The sequence below is a fragment of the Antechinus flavipes genome, chromosome 6 (genome assembly GCF_016432865.1).
Source record: "Antechinus flavipes isolate AdamAnt ecotype Samford, QLD, Australia chromosome 6, AdamAnt_v2, whole genome shotgun sequence".
NCBI classification, from domain to species: domain Eukaryota; kingdom Metazoa; phylum Chordata; class Mammalia; order Dasyuromorphia; family Dasyuridae; genus Antechinus; species Antechinus flavipes.
Window position 1 is genome coordinate 83,467,242 of NC_067403.1, and position 19,419 is coordinate 83,486,660.

General features: G+C 33.2%; 1 protein-coding gene across 2 annotated transcripts in view; it reads left to right on the plus strand.

The window, feature by feature from the left end:
• The window catches only part of GUCY1A1 (guanylate cyclase 1 soluble subunit alpha 1), a 101,254-nt gene that overhangs the window by 57,438 nt on the left and 24,397 nt on the right, over positions 1–19,419 (plus strand). For both annotated transcript variants that reach the window (XM_051966981.1, XM_051966982.1), the window contains exons 3-6: positions 157–218; positions 6,047–6,105; positions 7,167–7,876; positions 16,291–16,776. In XM_051966981.1, the coding sequence (XP_051822941.1) occupies positions 157–218; positions 6,047–6,105; positions 7,167–7,876; positions 16,291–16,776 (1,317 nt within the window). The remainder of the gene's footprint in view (positions 1–156; positions 219–6,046; positions 6,106–7,166; positions 7,877–16,290; positions 16,777–19,419) is intronic.

Below are 19,419 nucleotides of genomic sequence, written 5' to 3' on the forward strand. Positions count from 1 at the left end.
TATCAGTTTCTGTAGTAGAAATTGATTCTGCAAGTCACTAAAATAGTACTATTTGTGTTTCATCTTATGAAAATGGCAGGTTCATTAATTTTGTTTTATACCCTCAATTGAATTGCTATTTAGAAAGGATTTCTAAACGTTTTTTTGTATTTGTAGAATGAAAGACTGTGTCTTGCACTTCAGAGAACATTGACAAAGCATAAAATACAAGAGAAGAGGTAAGTTTAAAACCTTTGTAACATAAACAAAAATGAATAACTAGCATTTGAGTTGGTAGAAATCAAAGCTAGTAAATATGGGAAAGATATATAACTCCAACAACACTGTTAAAACTGTTAATGAGGTCATTGTGTTCTATACATAAAAAGTAGATGAAATTGAGAAGATTGAAAAACTTACTGAGAAAATTCTGCTAATACTTTTGGGGAGAGTTATTCTGGTGATTCAGATATTCTGGATAGCAAAAGATTAAAATTTTCGAATTGTGCCTTTTTTCTTCATTTTAATGGAAATCTTTTTTAAAAAGATAACATCCTTGCCCTCCATTCTTTAATAGAATATATTAAGCATAATCACTTATTGAAATATTCTGCATTTGTAGCTATTTTTATAATATTGTAGTTATTGTATAGGTAGCTCTTTTCCACCTCACCCCAATGCCACATACAGAATAAATATACCTTAATCATAATAACACAGCAGTTATAAAGTAATTGACAGTATAATTTGGTGATTTAGGTAGAATATAATTGCTATCCCCATTTTCAAAGAAGCAAAACAAAATTAAGCAAAAATAAGGGACTTGCTTCTTTTTAGATGGATAATGAGTGACACAGTCTGGATTCTGGAGTTTACTGACTCCAGTTATAAAATTTAACCATACATTAAGGTATTTCACCATAAATTCACCCTTCTTCCTGACAAGATTGTAGTTACTTAATTTTCTGTCTATCCCTAATTTTCTTTCTATTGTTGGTGTCCAAATTTGTTTGTATCCATTTTTACTTGTAACTACCAGTCCAATGTCTAATCTGCACCACTCTTCTTTTATCTTCCTGATTTTTATATGAAAAAAGGGATTTATAGATACCTTCTGTTTTTGCATGATAATCATTTTCCAATATATCCAAGTATTTCTTTTCTATTCTTGTTGTGTCTTCCAAGTTTTTCAGATTTTGTGCATAAAATTATCAGTGTTAGAGCACATCAAAATTAGAAACAGAATCAGAACCAGAATCAGTTTCAACAATGTAGGAACCAATGAGGATATATTAAGTTCACCAGTAATAGAGCCCTGCCTGCACCAGTGGTGATTTCTCAAAGGAACTTAAAGGACAAAACTTATATAGGTTTTAATTAAAGGGGACCAATGAGTAAGAGGATATCTCTTGTTGGGAAAAGATTTGTTATTGGAATTTGAGAAGAAGATTGGGGGCATGTAACAAGAAAGGCTCTTATTTGAATTAGCTGTGTCTCAAGACTCTGCCCTAATAGATAGAACTATCCTTCAGCAGTAAAGAAGATCATAAGCAGGGGCAGGAGTTAAAATACAAACATAATCAGAGACAAAATAAAGATCTACAGACAAAATGGATTTGCTTCAATTTTTGTAGCTACACAGACCTACCTAAGAAAACTGGTCATTTCTAGACATTGTTAGGGTCATCCAATGTTTGTTTGTTTTTTATGTGATTAGTTATCTATTTTTTTTTGTCACTGATTCATTGTGTCTTTGATACTAAGGAGATTCCCTTTTCCTATTTTTCTACTTGTGGATATCAAGTTATCTGGAAAACCTAGGAATCTAAGATGGCACAAATTTGGAAATAGCTTTTACTCTAAATGCAGCAAACTCTCCACTAGACATGAATGGAGAATGTATTTTGTAAACTATCCATGATCACTTTCCTTCCACTGACAAATTGCTGGTCAGTAGTATGACCAAATTTTGAGTAAGATTCAGAATTTGGGGCCATACAAAAACAATGGAGAGAAACATGAAGATAGGCATATGATGAATAAAAAACATTGCACACAAGCATTATCATTCAAAACATGACTTGAAAGATATGACTAGAGAAAATGGGAGTGGACGAGAGCAAAGGATACTATATACTATCCCATGCTAGATCCATATATCAAAAGATCTAAAGAAAGTTTGCAGCATGTTGCATTATCTCCTATGGGTGAATAAAGGGAGAAAATGGATGAGAATCTTACAGGCAATAAGCCATGGGTGGGTTACAATTTGAACTATTTGTAGTTCGGTACTCAAATTAATGAGATAATAAATCCATGGTAATTTGTCTGTTTATTTTAAAAGTATATTTATATTCTTTTTTACTTTCAAACTAATGTTATTTGAAGAATGCAGCCTCAACTAATGCAGTCCAAACTAGAAGGCATGCAGGAAATGGAGGGAGGGGGAATTTTACAATAACTTTCTCTGATAAAAGTCTTATTTCTTGAATATATAGGGAACTGAACCAAATTTATAAAAAATAAAAACCATTGACCATTTGACAAATGGTCAAAGGCTATAAATAGCAATTTTTGGAAGAAGAAACCGAAGCAATCAATAGTCATTGGGGAAAATGCTCTATATAACTAATAATTAGAGAAATGAATATCAAAACTCAAGTATAACCACACACCTATCAAATTGGCTAACATAACAGAAAAGGAAAATGGCAAGTGTCAGAGGAAATGAGGAGAAATAGGCACATTAACACACTGTTGATAGAACTGTGAACTGGTCCAGCCATTCTGGAAAGCAGTTTGAACCCATGCTCAAAAGGCCATAAAGTTGCATATACTTTTCAAAACAGAAATTACATTACTAGCTCTTTATCTCAAAAAGATTAATGTGAAAAGAAAAAGGTCCATATGCATAAAAACATTTATAACATGTCTTTTTGTGGTAGCAAAAATCAAAAATTGAAGGAATGACCATCAATTGGGAAATGGCTGAGTAAGTTATGATATGTAATTGTGATAGGCTATTATTGTGCATGAAAGTATAATAAAAGTGATGGTTTTACAAACACCTATGGAGACTAATGTATACTGATACAAAGTAAAATGAGCAGAACCAAAAGACAACATAGACAGTAACAGTAATATTGCAACAAGAATCAACTGTGAAAACAACTCTGATTAATACAGTGATCCATGATAATGAACTCATAATGAAAAATGCTATCCTCTTCTCAGAAAGAGAACAGATAGACTCTGATTACATAGTGAAACAATTTTTCTTTGTTTTTCTTGCTTTTTTGCAACAAAGCTAATGTGGAAATTTGCTTTGCATGACTTCCTATGTGTAATAGGTATCATATTTTGTGCCTTCTCAATGAGTGAGGGAGGAAATAGAGAGAAGGAAAGAATTTGGAACCAAAAAATAAAAAGAAAGAAAAAAAAGGAAGAACAAAAAGTCTATTTGAACATAGTCTATATTTTGATCCCAGTTTTCCTATTTGCTTAAAGTCATCATTATGAAAATAAGTTACTATGTTGTGCTGAAGCTATATGGCTATATTTTTATTAATGCTAAATGGCCCCAAGCAGCAAATTTTCTCCCATTTCTTTGTATCCCTAGGACTTAGCATGATGACATATATGAAGAATAAAGATGACTAGGAAATACCTTTTGCAGAAGATGAGACTTTATCTGAGATTTATAGGAAGTCGGAAAAATCAAGAGGAAGAAAAATTGAGAGTTTTAGGCATGAGGGAAAGCCAGTGAAAATTCCTGGAGTATAATAATAGTAATCTTTATATAGCAGTTTAATATTTATTAGCTCCTTGGAAGTGATCCAGCAAACTCCTTGAAAGCAGAGATTGTTTTTTGCCATTCTCTTTGTCAGAAATTAGCTCATTATTTGTAGGTATAGAAGGCAATAAATGCTAATTATCTGATAGATTTTATACATATCATCTCATTTGATCCTCCCAATACTCCTGAGAGATAGGTACTATTATACCCTACTTTTACAGATCAGGAAACTGAGGCAGAAAGAGAAAAGATGACTTCCCCATTGCTACATAAATAGTAAGTCTTGACTACAGGTTCAGAGCTTTATCCATTACATCTTTTAGATGTGTCCCATTTAGCTATTTATAGATGCAGGGTTATTTTGAAAACTGGAAATTCAAGAAAATGGAATTTAAAAGAAAAACAAGATTTTATTATAAATTATGTCAGTGCTCATTAGCCATGAGTGAGATAAATGTTTTGTGAGTAGTCCATGATTTCTTACCAGCTGAATTCCAGGCTTCCAGCAATAGAACCAGATAACTTTTTGTGATCATCAAAGCTACAGTTTTAGTTGTGAGCTGAAAAAACAAATAAGGTATGATATAAGGCCTGAAAATCTCTCATGTGAAAAAAGTTCACAGACTTCTTAATGCATGGACTTTATAACATTTGTCTGCACTCCTTAAAAACCTGCTTGGCTTACTTGCCTTTTGATTTGGAATGTGTCCTGACTTGAGTTTGTCAGATAAATGATTCCTCAATGCTAACGGTATTACTGTGAATATAGGAATAATACAAATGCAATATGAATGAAAGAAGAAAACCTTTTTATGATGTTATATCATGTTTGCAATTATCTATGCTTCTGTGGATATTGAGAGTTTAATGGGGTTCATATTTTTTTCACACATATGCCTTCATTCTATAAAAATCCAAACAAATTCTGCTTAAATGACAGAGGAAGCAAAGACATATTAACATAGAGAGATACAATCTGTGGTTTTGTGTTACATAGACATAATTCAGAGTTAAAATTACTTGGTATGTGTCATTATGGATAAGGATTTACCCTTAATTTTGTGTAATGGTTATAAGAAGCATATGCATGATATTTCAACATAATATGTCAAGGATTTTTTCTCACGAGACATGTCTATATGGTATATAACTGGTTTATATACCAGTTGTCACTGAAATTATTTCAGTTACCAACAAATACACCTATTTGAAAATTTGTAGCAACCGCTTGAAATGGTTGCCTCAATTGCAATGAGGACTTGTAATATAATTTAAATTTTTTTAGAATTATACCACCTTTGGCCACAATTAGTCAACTTATTAGCTAATCCTGAAACATACAGAGTCACTTGCCAATAGGACAAATAGAGCAGTACTTTTACCTGTATACAAAAAAGCATGGGACTAAATAAATAGTCACTAAATAGTTTATGCCTCAGTTTCCTCATCTATAAAACAAGAATGATACTAATACTTGTACTACCTACCTTTCAGTGTTATTCTGAGAGTTATTTGTGCAAATTTTAGAGTGATATTAATTCCTATTAAAATTATCTAGTGATTAATATTTAAAAAAATTCAAAACTTCAGACCTTAATAGAAATAGATCAGAAAGCATCCCACACAGTTTCTCAAATTTGAAAAAGAATAAGATCATGAATTTTATCAAGGAAAATAACAAAATTAGCAAAATTTAAATAATGTACAAAATGATACAGTAAAAATATTTCCAAATTTTGAGTCAGAGAACATGGATTTCCAAACAACACACACTGCTGCATATAATTTGTGTGACCTTGAGTAGTCAATGCCACTGAGATTCATATTCTTGATCTCTAAAATCTATCTTTCTACCTAAAAGTCAATGATTTTATAATTAGATTATACTTCTTCATTGAGTTGAAATTTTAAAATCTAGTTAGGATTTTTTTCTTTACCAGTTGACACTCTTTGGAGACATTGTTCTTCTAAGTGATCAGGGTTACAAAGCTGATTTTAATATTAGCTTAATAAAAAAAGAACACTTAAAGTAAATTTGTTTCATTGAAGCACTACAAGGTATGCTATAGACATGTCCTTGTTGTTATTGTTATCTGTTGATCTAGTTTATCCATACTACTATAATATTCTTTTCCACTAATCTGGATAATCATTAAATGATCTTATACAAAAAAGAAATGTTACATTGTACATTGGTCATTTCTTTGTAAAATAATCAGAGGTTTTATCATTCTTTTGCTAATTTCTAATTTATGTTGTGATGTTTTTCAGGAAATCTTTGGAAAAAGAAGATTTTGAAAAATTCATTATAGATCAAGCAAATGCAGCAGGTAATAGCATGGTGTATAAATTGATATTAAGTGACTGGGAAATATAATTATTGAATCATCAAATATTAGATCTGGAAAGTTGATCCAAAGGTTATATTGTTCTAATATCATAATCATTAAGAATTAGTATATTTTAATAAAATAGACTAGATGTATATAAAGCAATGGTTTCCACATGCTACTATATTCAAAATATTTTTCCCATTTATGTTATTTATGTGAGGAACAAGAAAAATATTGTCTAGGAAGCAGAGTCTTTAAAAATTAATCACAGACTTTGATACGTAATTACTAATGGCCAATTAAGGTTTGAAAAAAGAAAACTCAGCAATTAGAAAGAAGAAAAAAGGAGTTTGCTATAGAAGCAAAATTGAGATTTAAAGTAAGATGAAAGTAAAACCATAGGTACATATATATGTGTGAATGTATGTATAAATGTGCATATGCACATATGTGTATACATATATATACATCTGTACACACATACATATATGATCTATAATGTATGTACATGTGTGTGTATTTGTGTGTGTGTATATATATAATATATAATATATAATATGTAATATATGATATCTAATACAACAGTATAGCCTAGTGCACTGAAAGTCATCTTTATGTGACTTTATGTGACAGCAGACATAAAATATGGTTGTCTATGGAGATGAGACATGAAATGATGATATAGCTTTCTATAAGTTTGTGTAAATATATAAAATTCAATAAATTATTGGTGGATTAAAGTCACTTGCGGGAATCAACCCAAATAGTGGACCAAGAAGTAAAGTCCATCTTTGAAATGTAACATTTTTGACAACACATGTCCCAGTTTATGGATCTTCAATGGCATTATGCTTCTTGTGGCTTCCTAGGTCATTCCATGCTACTATTAATCTCAAAACAATATGGATTTGAATTAGCAAATATTTGTGAACTGGAGCAAAAACTGAGATTTTAGTTAGGCAAATTGCTTAGCATAGAAACTGAAAAAGGACATGCATTTTTTTAGCTTGTTACCACTGCTGTAATAGAGGGGAATAAAAAAATTCATATCATTCCAGGTATTTCAGGGGATATTATCAAAGAATCTCTGGGTGAAGAACTCTTCAAAATATGCTACGAGGAAGATGAGCACATCTTAGGTGTCGTTGGAGGGACCCTCAAAGATTTCTTGAACAGTTTCAGCACTCTTTTGAAGCAGAGTAGTCATTGCCAAGGAGCTGAAAAGAAGGGCCGACTTGAGGAGGTGTCCATACTCTGCTTGGAGAAAGACCCCAATGTCTTAAATGTTTACTATTTTTTCCCTAAAAAGACAACTTCCCTCATTCTTCCAGGCATTATTAAGGCCGCTGCTCATGTATTATACGAAACTGAAGTGGATGTGACCCTAGTGCCTCCTTGTTTCCGCAATGACTGTAATGAGTTTGTGAATCAGCCCTACTTATTATATTCTGTTCAGGTGAAAAGCACAAAACCTTCTCTGTCTCCTTGCAAACCTCAATCCTCCTTGGTGATCCCAACCTCCCTCTTCTGTAAGACCTTTCCTTTCCATTTCATGTTTGATAAAGACATGGCCATTCTACAGTTTGGCAATGGGATTCGGAGGCTGCTGAACAGAAGGGACTTTCAAGGAAAGCCTAACTTTGAAGAATATTTTGAAATCCTTACCCCCAAAATCAACTACACCTTTAGTGGGATCATGACCATGTTGAACATGCAGTTTGTCATAAGAGTGAGAAGAGGGGACAATTCTATCAAGAAATCTTCTGGGGTAAGGACATATACATATAAAAGAAGAAAGATGGGAAAAGAGGAAAGGAAGGAATAAAGGACAGGAGGAAATAAGGAAGGGAGGGAAGGAAGGAAGGAGGGAAGGAAAAAGGATGAAAGGAAGGGAGGGAAAGAGGGAAGGGAGAGAAGAGGGGAAGTGAAGAAAGAAGGGAAGGAGGGAAGGCGGGAGAGAGGAAGGAAAGACATACATTTATTATTTGCACTTTGCAAAACATTGAGATAAATGCTGGGAATGCATATTTAAAAATAAGACAAGTCCCTAAGAACTTGCATTTTAATATAGTGAAACAATATACATTAAGAAATGGTAGCCAAAAAAGGATGTTTAAGTCTGAAAAGTCTCAGAAATAACAAATTTTTCCACTAGGAAGTCAGCTTACTTATACTTCCAAAAAGCAACGTTAGTATTCATTTGTTTATTATACTTAGAGGAAGGTGTAAAGGGGTGTATATGGAGAGGTATGTATTATATGATGTTAAGGATGATATAGGCTATGTAGATGGCTGGCTGGGGTATGCAGTATAACATATGGTTAGTTAGATATAATAGGAAGAAAGAAAAGAAGCATTTATTAAGTGACTACAATATGCCAGTAATGGTGGGAAATGCTTTACAAATATTATTTTATTTGATCCTCACAGTAAATTTGAGAATTACTTGCTATTATAGTTGAGGAAACTAAGGCATCAGAGGTTGAGCATCTTGTCCAGATTCACAAAGTTATCTTGATTTGAACTCAGGGATTCCTGACTGCAGGCCCCCTATTCTATTCATTGCATAAACAAGCTGCCTCTAATAAGCTATATGAATTTGTGTTTACTCACTCAATGAATTTGTGTTTCCTCACTCAACTATGAGAACAATGAGGGAAGTTCAAACCCAAGGCAGGAGTTCTAAAGTTGAATGATTTAGGTCCCTTAGTGCATGATTTCTATCTGTCCAATAGTCTGAAAGACACATTAATGATTGAGACCAGACGGCAGTATCAATAAATGGCAGGGTGTGGGGGAGGTAACGGGATGGGATGTGAAGTATTATAGACTTTTTATATCCCCAGACTAGGCCACACTTCACATCTGTGTTGATCACTTAAAATATGAAAAAGCTATGAACAAGAAAATCTAAAGCATGCACCATTCATTTTGGCTACACCTGTGAGTACTAATTTGATTTGATTCAATTCATCAATATTTAAGTTCCTACTGCATTCCAGAAACTAGTATAAGTTCTGGAAATACAAAGAACAAAACAAATGAGTCCTTATCCTTAAGAAGTTTATGTCCTCCTGGTAGCTATGAAAAAAAAATGTTTTAAAGGATTGTTTTTCAGTCTTTACAATTTATCCAAAATCCTGATTAAACACTTCTTTTGGAAAATGGGAAGAATGCCTATTTAAGATAGTATTTTACAAATCTTATACTTACTGACAAAAGATGAATGAATTTGAAATATTAGAAAGATAGGATCAGAAAAAATCATTTTACAAAAGAAAAAAAAATTATTTTCTCATCTTCATTCATTTCAACAATCCTTTATTATTAATAATAAATTCTACATAGGACTTTATAATTCACCAAGTGTTTTGCTTTTATTATTCCATTTAAACCATCCAACAACCCTGTGAGGTTGCTTTCATTTTATCAATGGAATTTTATTATACGTTTTATCAACAAGAAACTGAGGCTCAGAGAAGTGATGACTTATCTATGATCACATGGCTAGTCAGTAACAGTGATAAAATTTGAACCCAGAACTTGTTGACTGCACATTTAACACTGGATCCATTATGCCAATCCTGCTCTTAGCACGGGCCTCTAAAATACTGAGTCAGGCATTAGAGAAGAAGAAAACAAAGGTAAAAAAAAAATGGAGTTGGGGCAGCTAGATGGAATGATGGAGAGAGCACTGGCCCTGAAGTCAGAATATCTCAGTTCAAACTGGCCTCCAATACTTACTACTTCCTAGCTGTATAATCCTGGACAAGTCATTTAACCCCAATTGCCTCAGAAAAAAAAATAATAATAAAGATGGAATATTTGCCCTCATTAATAATTACAGGTGATGCATATGTTTTTGCTTCGAAATTTTCACTATTAGACAATGTGAGAATCAGCAAAGATGATGGATACCTCATGACAGAGAGCTCTGGATGATTTTGTATTCATAGGAAGGCACGCTTGTAAAACCAAGCTTTCTTGAATTGCTGTAAATCTGCATTCAGCTTATGGTAGATATCTGTGCCTTATCACATAAAACTATCTAGGATTCCATGCTCTTTCATGGCTGAGCTCTTTTGTACTAATCTTGTAAAAGACTTCTTTAGAACGAAGAATTTAGTGCAGCTGTATGTTGTTAAAATGACTGAATCTCCCTAGTGCTTTTTAATGCCATCTAATACCATTAATCTGTTTTTCCACAGACAATGTCTCCTGTTACACTGGAGTTCTTTAGACCAGTTCTGTATTTCTCTCCTCACATTTGGTGTAACATAGACCTAAATTGAGAAAGGTCCTCCCTCAGAAGGCCATCTTAGACATGAGTTACACAGCCAAAGACAAGATGGTTTTGCACATTTAGAGAAAATCAAAAATTTGTGTCCTACTCCCTATTTGTGAATGTCCACCAGATTATATTTGAATCTTCACTGAAACTCATGCAATTTATAACAAACAAATATCAGTAGGCCATGGAGTAAAAGACTTTTCTGGCCTTCAAATCATGTGCCTACAAAAAGTCATATTTTAAAAAATGTATCTGTATCCCTTTACCATTGATTTCACCCTTAGTTGTTGCTCTAATCTGGTGATACTCCCCAGATGTCTTCTACAATAGGATTGTCTATATACATGTAATGGCACCACATCCATAGCCAGGAGATATAATTTCTAACCTTGGCTCTGCTATTTGATACCATTGTAACTTTGGGAAAGTCATGCTAATTCTTTTTTTTCCCCTGAGGCAATTGGGGTTAAGTGACTTGCCCAGGGTCACACAGCTAGGGAGTGTTAAGTGTCTGAGACCAGATTTGAACTCAGGTCCTCCTGATTTCAGGGATGGAGCTCTATCCACTGCACCACCTACATGCCCGGTCATGTTAATTCTTTGGGCATTCATTTCCTCATTTAAAAAAATCAGAATTATTTATTATTTATTGTTAAATAATATAATTAAATAAATGATTATTTAGTATTTATAAATTGCTTTCCATTTATTTTCTCTTCCCTGAAGGGAGTTTTTTGAGGATAGAGATGGGCATAGAATAACAAGTTGTCCTGTGTTAATTTCTTTTTTATAAATAATAGGAGGTATAATAATAGCATTTAAAAAATACTAAATAATGCTAACTTTTTAATGATGGCCAAAGACTCTCTGTGACTTTCTTAAGGCCACAAAGGTAGAAAATATCAGAGCCAAGATAATATTTGATGTCCCCTGGCTTTTACATGAAGCACCCATAACCATATACCACACTGACTAAAGATGATGACTGTTCCTGTTGACTGCAGTTTAGTTGATGGGTGTTATGATGGCATTAGAAATTAAGCTGAAACCATTCTATTTGATTATTTGAAAGGGGCAATGTAACTAGTAGATGGAGTAAAAGAATTGGAGTCATGAAGACCTGGTTATAAACTCAGCCAGTGACACTAGTGATGTAACCATGAACTTGGTACTTCTATGAAATCCTGGATTCTTTAAAACTTTGAGTTATAAAAGGGCTGAAGTCTAAATTACTGGAAGGAGATCCAATACTAAGGAAATTTTGTTGGATAAGCATATTTAATCACTTTATTATGAAATCTAAACTAGGGCACCTTGACTTTTAGTGTATCGTGGACTCCTGTGACTGTTTAGTGACATCTGTGCATCTTCTAAGAATAGCGTTTTTAAAACAAATAAAGTAAAACACATGGCATTACAAAGGAAATTGAAATACTATAACCTAATTTTAAAAAGTTATAGGCCCACATTTAAAAATTTGTGATTTAAACAGATGGTTAGAAATGGTCTCAATTCCTAAATGCTAAAAATGAGTTCACAAATACTTACAAAAATCCTAAAAAAAATGAACATAAACATTGTACTATTACTTTTTAAAAATGAAATCCCTTATAGTACATTACATATGTTTAACACTATAACAGATGTTATTCAGAGACCGATTCAGATTTCCAGGCAAATCTCATATGCATTATTTCTTTCCTCTTTTCTTTCTTTTTTAATTTAATATTTTTCTCCAATTACATGGGAAAACAATTTTAACATTTTTAAAAATTTTGAACTTTATATTTTCTCTCTCTCTTTCCTCCCTCCCTCACTGAGAAGATAAGAAATTCAATTATAAATTCACAATCATGCAAAATATATCTCTACACCATATGCATTATTAAAAAGCAACAACAAAAAATAAGTATCAAAGGCAAATGTGACCAAAATAAAGAAAAAGAAAAAATAGTAGGACCTAAAGAGAAACTGTAGGAATAGAATTATTGTTTATATAGATATCATAGCAGAAGTATCTTAAATCCAAAATTCTTGGTTTGCTTGCCCATTTAAAAAATTAATGGACATTCATGTTATGTGTTTAACAAATTTTTATGATTCACTCAATAGTTTTTTTTATGAAATTTCTACTATATTTTGTGTGTATTAGACACTGGGGAAGATAGAAAAATTTCTTCCTTGAAAGGAGCTTACTCGTAAATATAATACCTATATACATTGTTATTTACACAATCACAGAATATCAGAGTTGGTAGGGATCTCAGGTATGATCTAGTTCAATTGAAAACAAAAAATAATCCCTTCTGCAACATATCATATGAGTGCCCCTGTTTAAAGACTTCCAGTAAGAGAATTTTAGACCTCCCAAAATGCTACTTTGTGCTACTTTGGGATAGCTTTGGTTGATAAGAATTGTTTTAAACCTCAAGTCCAAATTTGCCTCTTTGAAGCTTATCATTGCTCCAATTTCACTATGGGGTTCTTAACAAAACAAATTTAATATCCTTCTACGAGGCAGCCAAAGAAATACTCAAAGACAGCTATTATGTCATGCTCAAGTATTCATTTCAGCAAGCAAAAATAATTTTAAGATTAATTTGCAAGTAAAACATAAACCCCCTAATTCCCTTGGACTACAGAAAAATAGACTAACAGCTTTCTATGTAAACATGATGGACATAATCATTCCTAGTTTTCCTAGCCTTGTGTTCTTTGATTATTACACAAGAAAAGCAGACAAAACAAAACTCATGACTAAATTGTTCCCATGGATTTGAGCTGCGGTTCTCTTTCTGCACAGTAATATGCTAATCATTGATCAGTGTTGGTTTTCTCAACATTCTTTTTATAAATATATTCAGTTCAAATTTTGATATGGTCCCTTGCAGCTTTTTGGCCAATGACACCCTGTAACAAGGACATGATTTGAATGGAGGAATAATACTTGTCAATAGAATGAGACACTTACAAACTAAAGTATAAAAAGCAGACAATATTTCGTTTTATTCTAGCTCTTTAGTGTAAACTTGGGAAGGCATTGGTATAGGACCACAGTGCTATATCACTGAGTTTATATAGATGGGGCCTTTCAATGAAGAAAAAGGATTTTTCCTACCATAGTCACTGTAAAGCAATTCTTAGGATTTCTGAGTCTATGAAGTTTTATTAGGGTACTAAGTATCCAGATAATAGGGACAGATACATGTTCATATCAGGCTCTCAAAAGATATTTGTCAAACTGAACTGGGATTACTGAGCAGGTTATTTAGCTTTACTTCCCCTATAGATCCCTCCTACCCTTCTATTTGTCTTAAATACAAGATGCCCTCTGTGTTTTCAGGGGAATATATTCTAGATATTTGTTAGAATATATGTGTCCTTTCATATTGGGCCTATAGTAAAGACTCCCCAAAAGCCCTTAACATGATACTTGGCAAGAACACAAGGCTAACTATAAAAAAATTAACTTTGTCCATTGGAAATAAACTTCTAATATCTGTAATGAATCCAGCATATCATTATGGTCATGATAACAGTGAAAGGATTTTTTGTTCTGTCTCTTATTTCTTTCCATTTCTGAGAAGGGTTCGTAATAGATTAAACACAAGGAAGAGTGAGAGAACTTCAGTAGGATTAGTTAATTATTAGAGAAGAGAAGAAAGAAACTAGATGTTACTTGCAGAAACTGAGTCTAGGATAGGTTTATTAAAGAATGAATCATGTTTCTATGATCCAAAAAGAAAAACTAGCTTAAAAATCACTCAAAGGTATATTTATTTATTATTTTTAAACAAAAATGGATAGAAACAGTACTTGGATAAGAGAGGAGAGCAGAGGAAGGAAGGAGAAAGCTAAAACTTCAGAGCACTACATGAAATTTATTTATTTGTTGTCAAGATTGGGACCTGAACATGTAATGGCATTACTTTAGGGGAAGTTTTCTACACATTCATGTCAGAACATCAATTAAACTTCCAGTGTTACCTAGACATTGAGATATTAAGTATTGTTCAGGATGATATAGACTTAAATCCAAGTATTTCCCATTTTAATTTTAGTTTTCTATTACCTTTATTACCCTGCTTCTATTTTTATAGAGACAATAATACTAGAACATGAGAGGCAACCTGGTATAATTGATAGAAAACTCTCCTCAGAACCAGGAGAATCTGTAATGAGGTCCCACCTCTCATACAGACTGTGTGACCTTACAGATCACTTAACTAACTTCTTTGTGCCTCTGTAAAATCAAAGATTAAAAGCTCCTGAACAATTGCTGATCAGCTTTGAAAAAGGAAAGTGCCTTTTTTGTTATATATTTTTCTTTTTTTTATTAAATTCTTTATAACAATGGTCTTCAAGATCTGGGATGGATGCTTGGGGATAAGCACAGGAATTAATTCCAAGAGCTGTATGGTTGGACAATCAGAATGTGGAAGATGGGTTCTCCAGATAACCAATCATGGAACTTTTTTCCCAACATACATATTTTTTACCCATTACAACCCCATATTGTCCCTCTTCTTGTACCCCCAATATATATAAAATCTCAACTTTCCTCTTTCCAAGCTAGATATTGAACTAAAACTATACATATACCAGCAGCTACAGCTGTAAGCATCATTAAAACATTCCTTACCACCAATCTCCAACCCAGAAATATGAAAATTCTTTTTTATTTACTTCTGATGTGATCAGCAAAATTTGAAGATTATCCAATTCACTACTTTATACTAATCAAATCAGGCAGATAGATGACTAGAACATGGGGCCTGCAATTGGGAAGACATGAGTTTAAACCTAACCTCAGACTTATTAGTTTATATACTCTGGGAAAGTCATTTAATCTCTGTGCCATTTTTTAATCTGCCACATGGAGATATTAGTCACACCTACCTCCTAGGATTGTTGTGAGGATCAAATGAGATAATAATTGTAGTAATTATATAATTATAGATATCATATCTAGAATCATATGTTTATATATTAATATTTAATTTAAATTTCATAATTTATAAATATATAATACATAAAATAATTTAATTTAATATATAATAATTATTATAGTAGGTGCTATAAAATATTGGTTATTATTATTATAAATTACAGAACCAATAAAAAAAAGTTGGTTGAAGATTGATAAATTGAGAAGAAATAGTTGGAAGTAAAAACCACATTCATTTTAAAAAAAAAAAAAACAACTGCAGATTCTAGAAAGGTTGAAAGATAGATGACAATGTCATTCTATATAGTTTAGTATTGTACCTAGTATCACATGCTAAGAAAGTATAACCCTGATATTTAGGAAAGGGGTCCTCAATCAGAAGTTATTAAAATCCTACAATTTCAATGGTGAATCCCATGAGATTCTAGGGCTACTTTCTGTACATCACTTCATTTTCTTTTTAAATAGCTTCATCCATTTCAAAACCACAGTGATCTGATGGTAGAGCTAAGTTCACTGCTATTTATTTTCATATATAAAAAGAAAAAAATACAATCATATCATTTTAGCTACTGTTTCTTCTGTAGTTTGTTAATTAATTTAGAAAAAAACTGAACTCTGAGTTAATTGTTCATAACCATGAACAACAAAAAAGTGAAACATATCAGCCCTTTACACAAATAATGTCACTGCTCAGGGTCTTGGTTTCTTCATCTGTAAAAAATGAGAGTTTGGGTTGGGCTAAATGGACTAAATTAATCTTACTTTAGATCTATGATCCTCTTAGCAGAAATGATAGTTTGATGGGCATGTGGGGGATGGGAGTTGCAAATAGTCATTGCCCCCCCTTTATTTTAAGGGAAAGTTCATGGTGGCAGTATATGTATTTGTGGAGAGATCCAGTGCCTCTAAAGTTGACAGAACTCTGCCCTTTGCTTCCTAGGTAATGGATCTCAAAGGCCAAATGATCTACATCATTGAGTCTAGTGCCATCTTGTTCTTGGGATCTCCCTGTGTGGATCGGTTAGAGGATTTTACAGGCCGTGGACTCTACCTCTCAGATATCCCAATCCACAATGCTCTGAGGGATGTGGTTCTGATAGGGGAACAAGCTCGAGCCCAAGACGGGCTGAAGAAAAGATTAGGGAAACTCAAAGCCACCTTGGAGCAAGCGCACCAAGCTCTTGAGGAGGAGAAGAAAAAGACAGTCGATCTCTTGTGTTCCATCTTCCCAGGCGAGGTTGCTCAACAGCTGTGGCAGGGGCAGGTGGTACAAGCCAAGAAATTCAGCCATGTCACCATGCTTTTCTCTGACATTGTCGGATTCACAGCCATCTGTTCTCAGTGTTCCCCGATGCAGGTGATCACCATGCTCAATGAACTTTACACTCGCTTTGACTACCAGTGTGGAGAGCTGGATGTCTATAAGGTATGAGTGGGGAGTGGGGAAATGAAACTCTAAGGGCAGCAGATGGTTCTTTGGGATGCAGAAGTACCTATAAAAAAAGCTTTTGTTATATACCTGAATTAGACTCATTTGTCTTAATCATGAAATGAAAATTGCCTGGTGAGCTATGCAAACAAATTGGAGGCAGGCACCCCAAAGTGATCAGAGTGAATGTTTGCTGTGCCAGAAATAGCACTGCCTTACAAAAAGAACAAGGAAAAAGAAAAGGAATCAGAGAAGAAGGCCATAGTCCTGCTTACACAATTGCCATACTTTTATACCCGAATGGAAATAAATACATGGTAGCCTAAGAGTAATGGCAATTAGGTAAGGTAGAGTTAGGTTTGACTGGAAATTGGATAAAATCCTGATTCTCAGTGAGTATCAGTTTAGTAAATATGGACATTATAGTTATATTCTGTGCTACTTTTAATGAGTTGGTCATTCATTTTTGTGAACCCTAAAAGAGCAAGTTTTGGACTCCAAAATAGGACTTCGTATTTCCAATAATAAGAATCTGTGTAGTGTGTGTGTGTGTGTGTGTGTGTGTGTATGTGTGTGTGTGTATGTATATGTATGTATATATATATGTATGTGTGTATTGTGTTTAAATGCCTATATATGTGCAAATATATACTTATGTATGTATACATAAATTTATGTATATATATATGGTTATTTTTAAAAGTTGTAACACTATATAGTCATTTAGCTGGTGACTTTCCTTTGTTCCAGTGTCTATACCTCCTTACACTCTGCTAAATGTTTACAGTTCCCTGAGGCACCGGGAAGATGAAAGGGCCTGAGATTTCTAAATGATCTGAAAGGAAATATAGTGTCAAATCATTTAATTTATTCTTATGGTAATAAAATAAAAAACAGCAGTTATAATGGATGGAATGCTAGTCTTGATGTAAAAAAGACTTGAACTTAAAGCCTGCCTCAAACACTTCCTAGCTATGTGATCCTGAACAAAACCACTAACTTATTTGGGTCTCAGTTTCTCCATCTGTAAAGTGAAAAGGTGGGATTTGATGGCCTCTCCTGATGATGCAGTGGATAGAATGCTAGGTTTGGAATCAGGAAGACTCATCTTCCTGAGTTCAAATCTTCTTGGATACTTATTAGTTATGTAATATTGGAGAAGTCATTTAATTCTATTTGCCTTAGTTTTCTCTTCTGTAAAATGAGCTGGAAAAGGAAATGGCAATCCAAGCCAGTATCTTTGCCAATAAAACCCCAAATGGAATCAGAAATTACTGAGCAACAACAAAAAACAGCAGATCCCTTCTTGCCCCAAACCTATAATGATATGATACTTTAACGGGAAGACATATTCTGGTAATATGTCTTACATGACTGAACATATGTAACCCATATCAAATTACTTATATCTTAGGAAGGGAAAAGGTAAGGGAAGAAGGGAGAAAATTTGGAAATCAGTTTTTCTTTATTAAAACTTAAAATTGTGTTTATATATAACTGGGGGAAATAAAATATTTTTAAGTTAAAAAATAAATATCTAAAGGTTATTTTCATTAATTTTCATTGAGGTTGGATGATTCTCACTTGAATTTTAAAAAGGAAATTAAAAAAAAAAACAGAGCCACAAGTAACATGTTTAGATTTAAACACATAAAAGAAAAAATCTAGTGTAATTCAATTTCCCTTGAGGTTTAAATATAAATTGTTACAACTAGGAAAAAAAAAGACTCTGGAGCCTATGACCTATGTTCAGACAGTATCTCTGACATTAGCAGCATGGCCTTAGGCAAGTCACTATAAAAAGTAAAATTAAAGAGGGCTGGAATAAATGGAACTTGAGATCTCTTCCAGCTGTATAATCAAAAATCCTATAGCATTCTTACATAGAGTAGTACATATATTTGAATTACTGAGACTCTTGGCATTCATTCAAAATTTCTATCAGTCTTTTTTTTTTACTAGATAGATATCAATAGAAATAAAGATAGATATTGACTAGGCAAAAGAGAATGTTGCCTTAATTATCCAGCCTCAATCACTGATTGGGCATTGCCTCAGTCAAATTAAAACCCAGGAAAGACTAGCTTTAAAAGGCCAAGGTTTTACATTGCATCTATATCTGGCCACTGGAACACATAGATGGCTCCAGAGGAGAAAGTAAGGCAGGGTGACCTTGCCCAGCCCTCTCTCATCAAATCCAATTCACTTGCCTGTCATGTCATCACTTCCCTGATGTCATGGTCCTCTTCGAGAAGAAAAGTAAATAAAAATTATCTGTTAGTTTTGTAATCAGAAAAACTGAACTTGAATTTCTGTGTGACTCTGATTAAGTCACTTATCTTGTCTCAATACCTCTAGCAACTCTATAGACTTTTAAATCAAGGCCAGGTGCTCATTTGTATCACTTACAAGAATTGTATAAGTAGTGTTTTTCAAATGTTGACATTAAAATCAACCAATCAGTAAATAATTTCGCAGTGTACTCATTGCTCTTTCTCAACTCTCTCTCCCCCAAAAGCTCTCCTCCTTCATGAATTGCCTTATTGCCAGTGTCCTTTTGTCATTCTAATCCTTCTTGGCCTCTATATGGAATTCAGATTGTAGACTCCTCCATTTTTTTGCTTCTTTTATCTTCCTTTT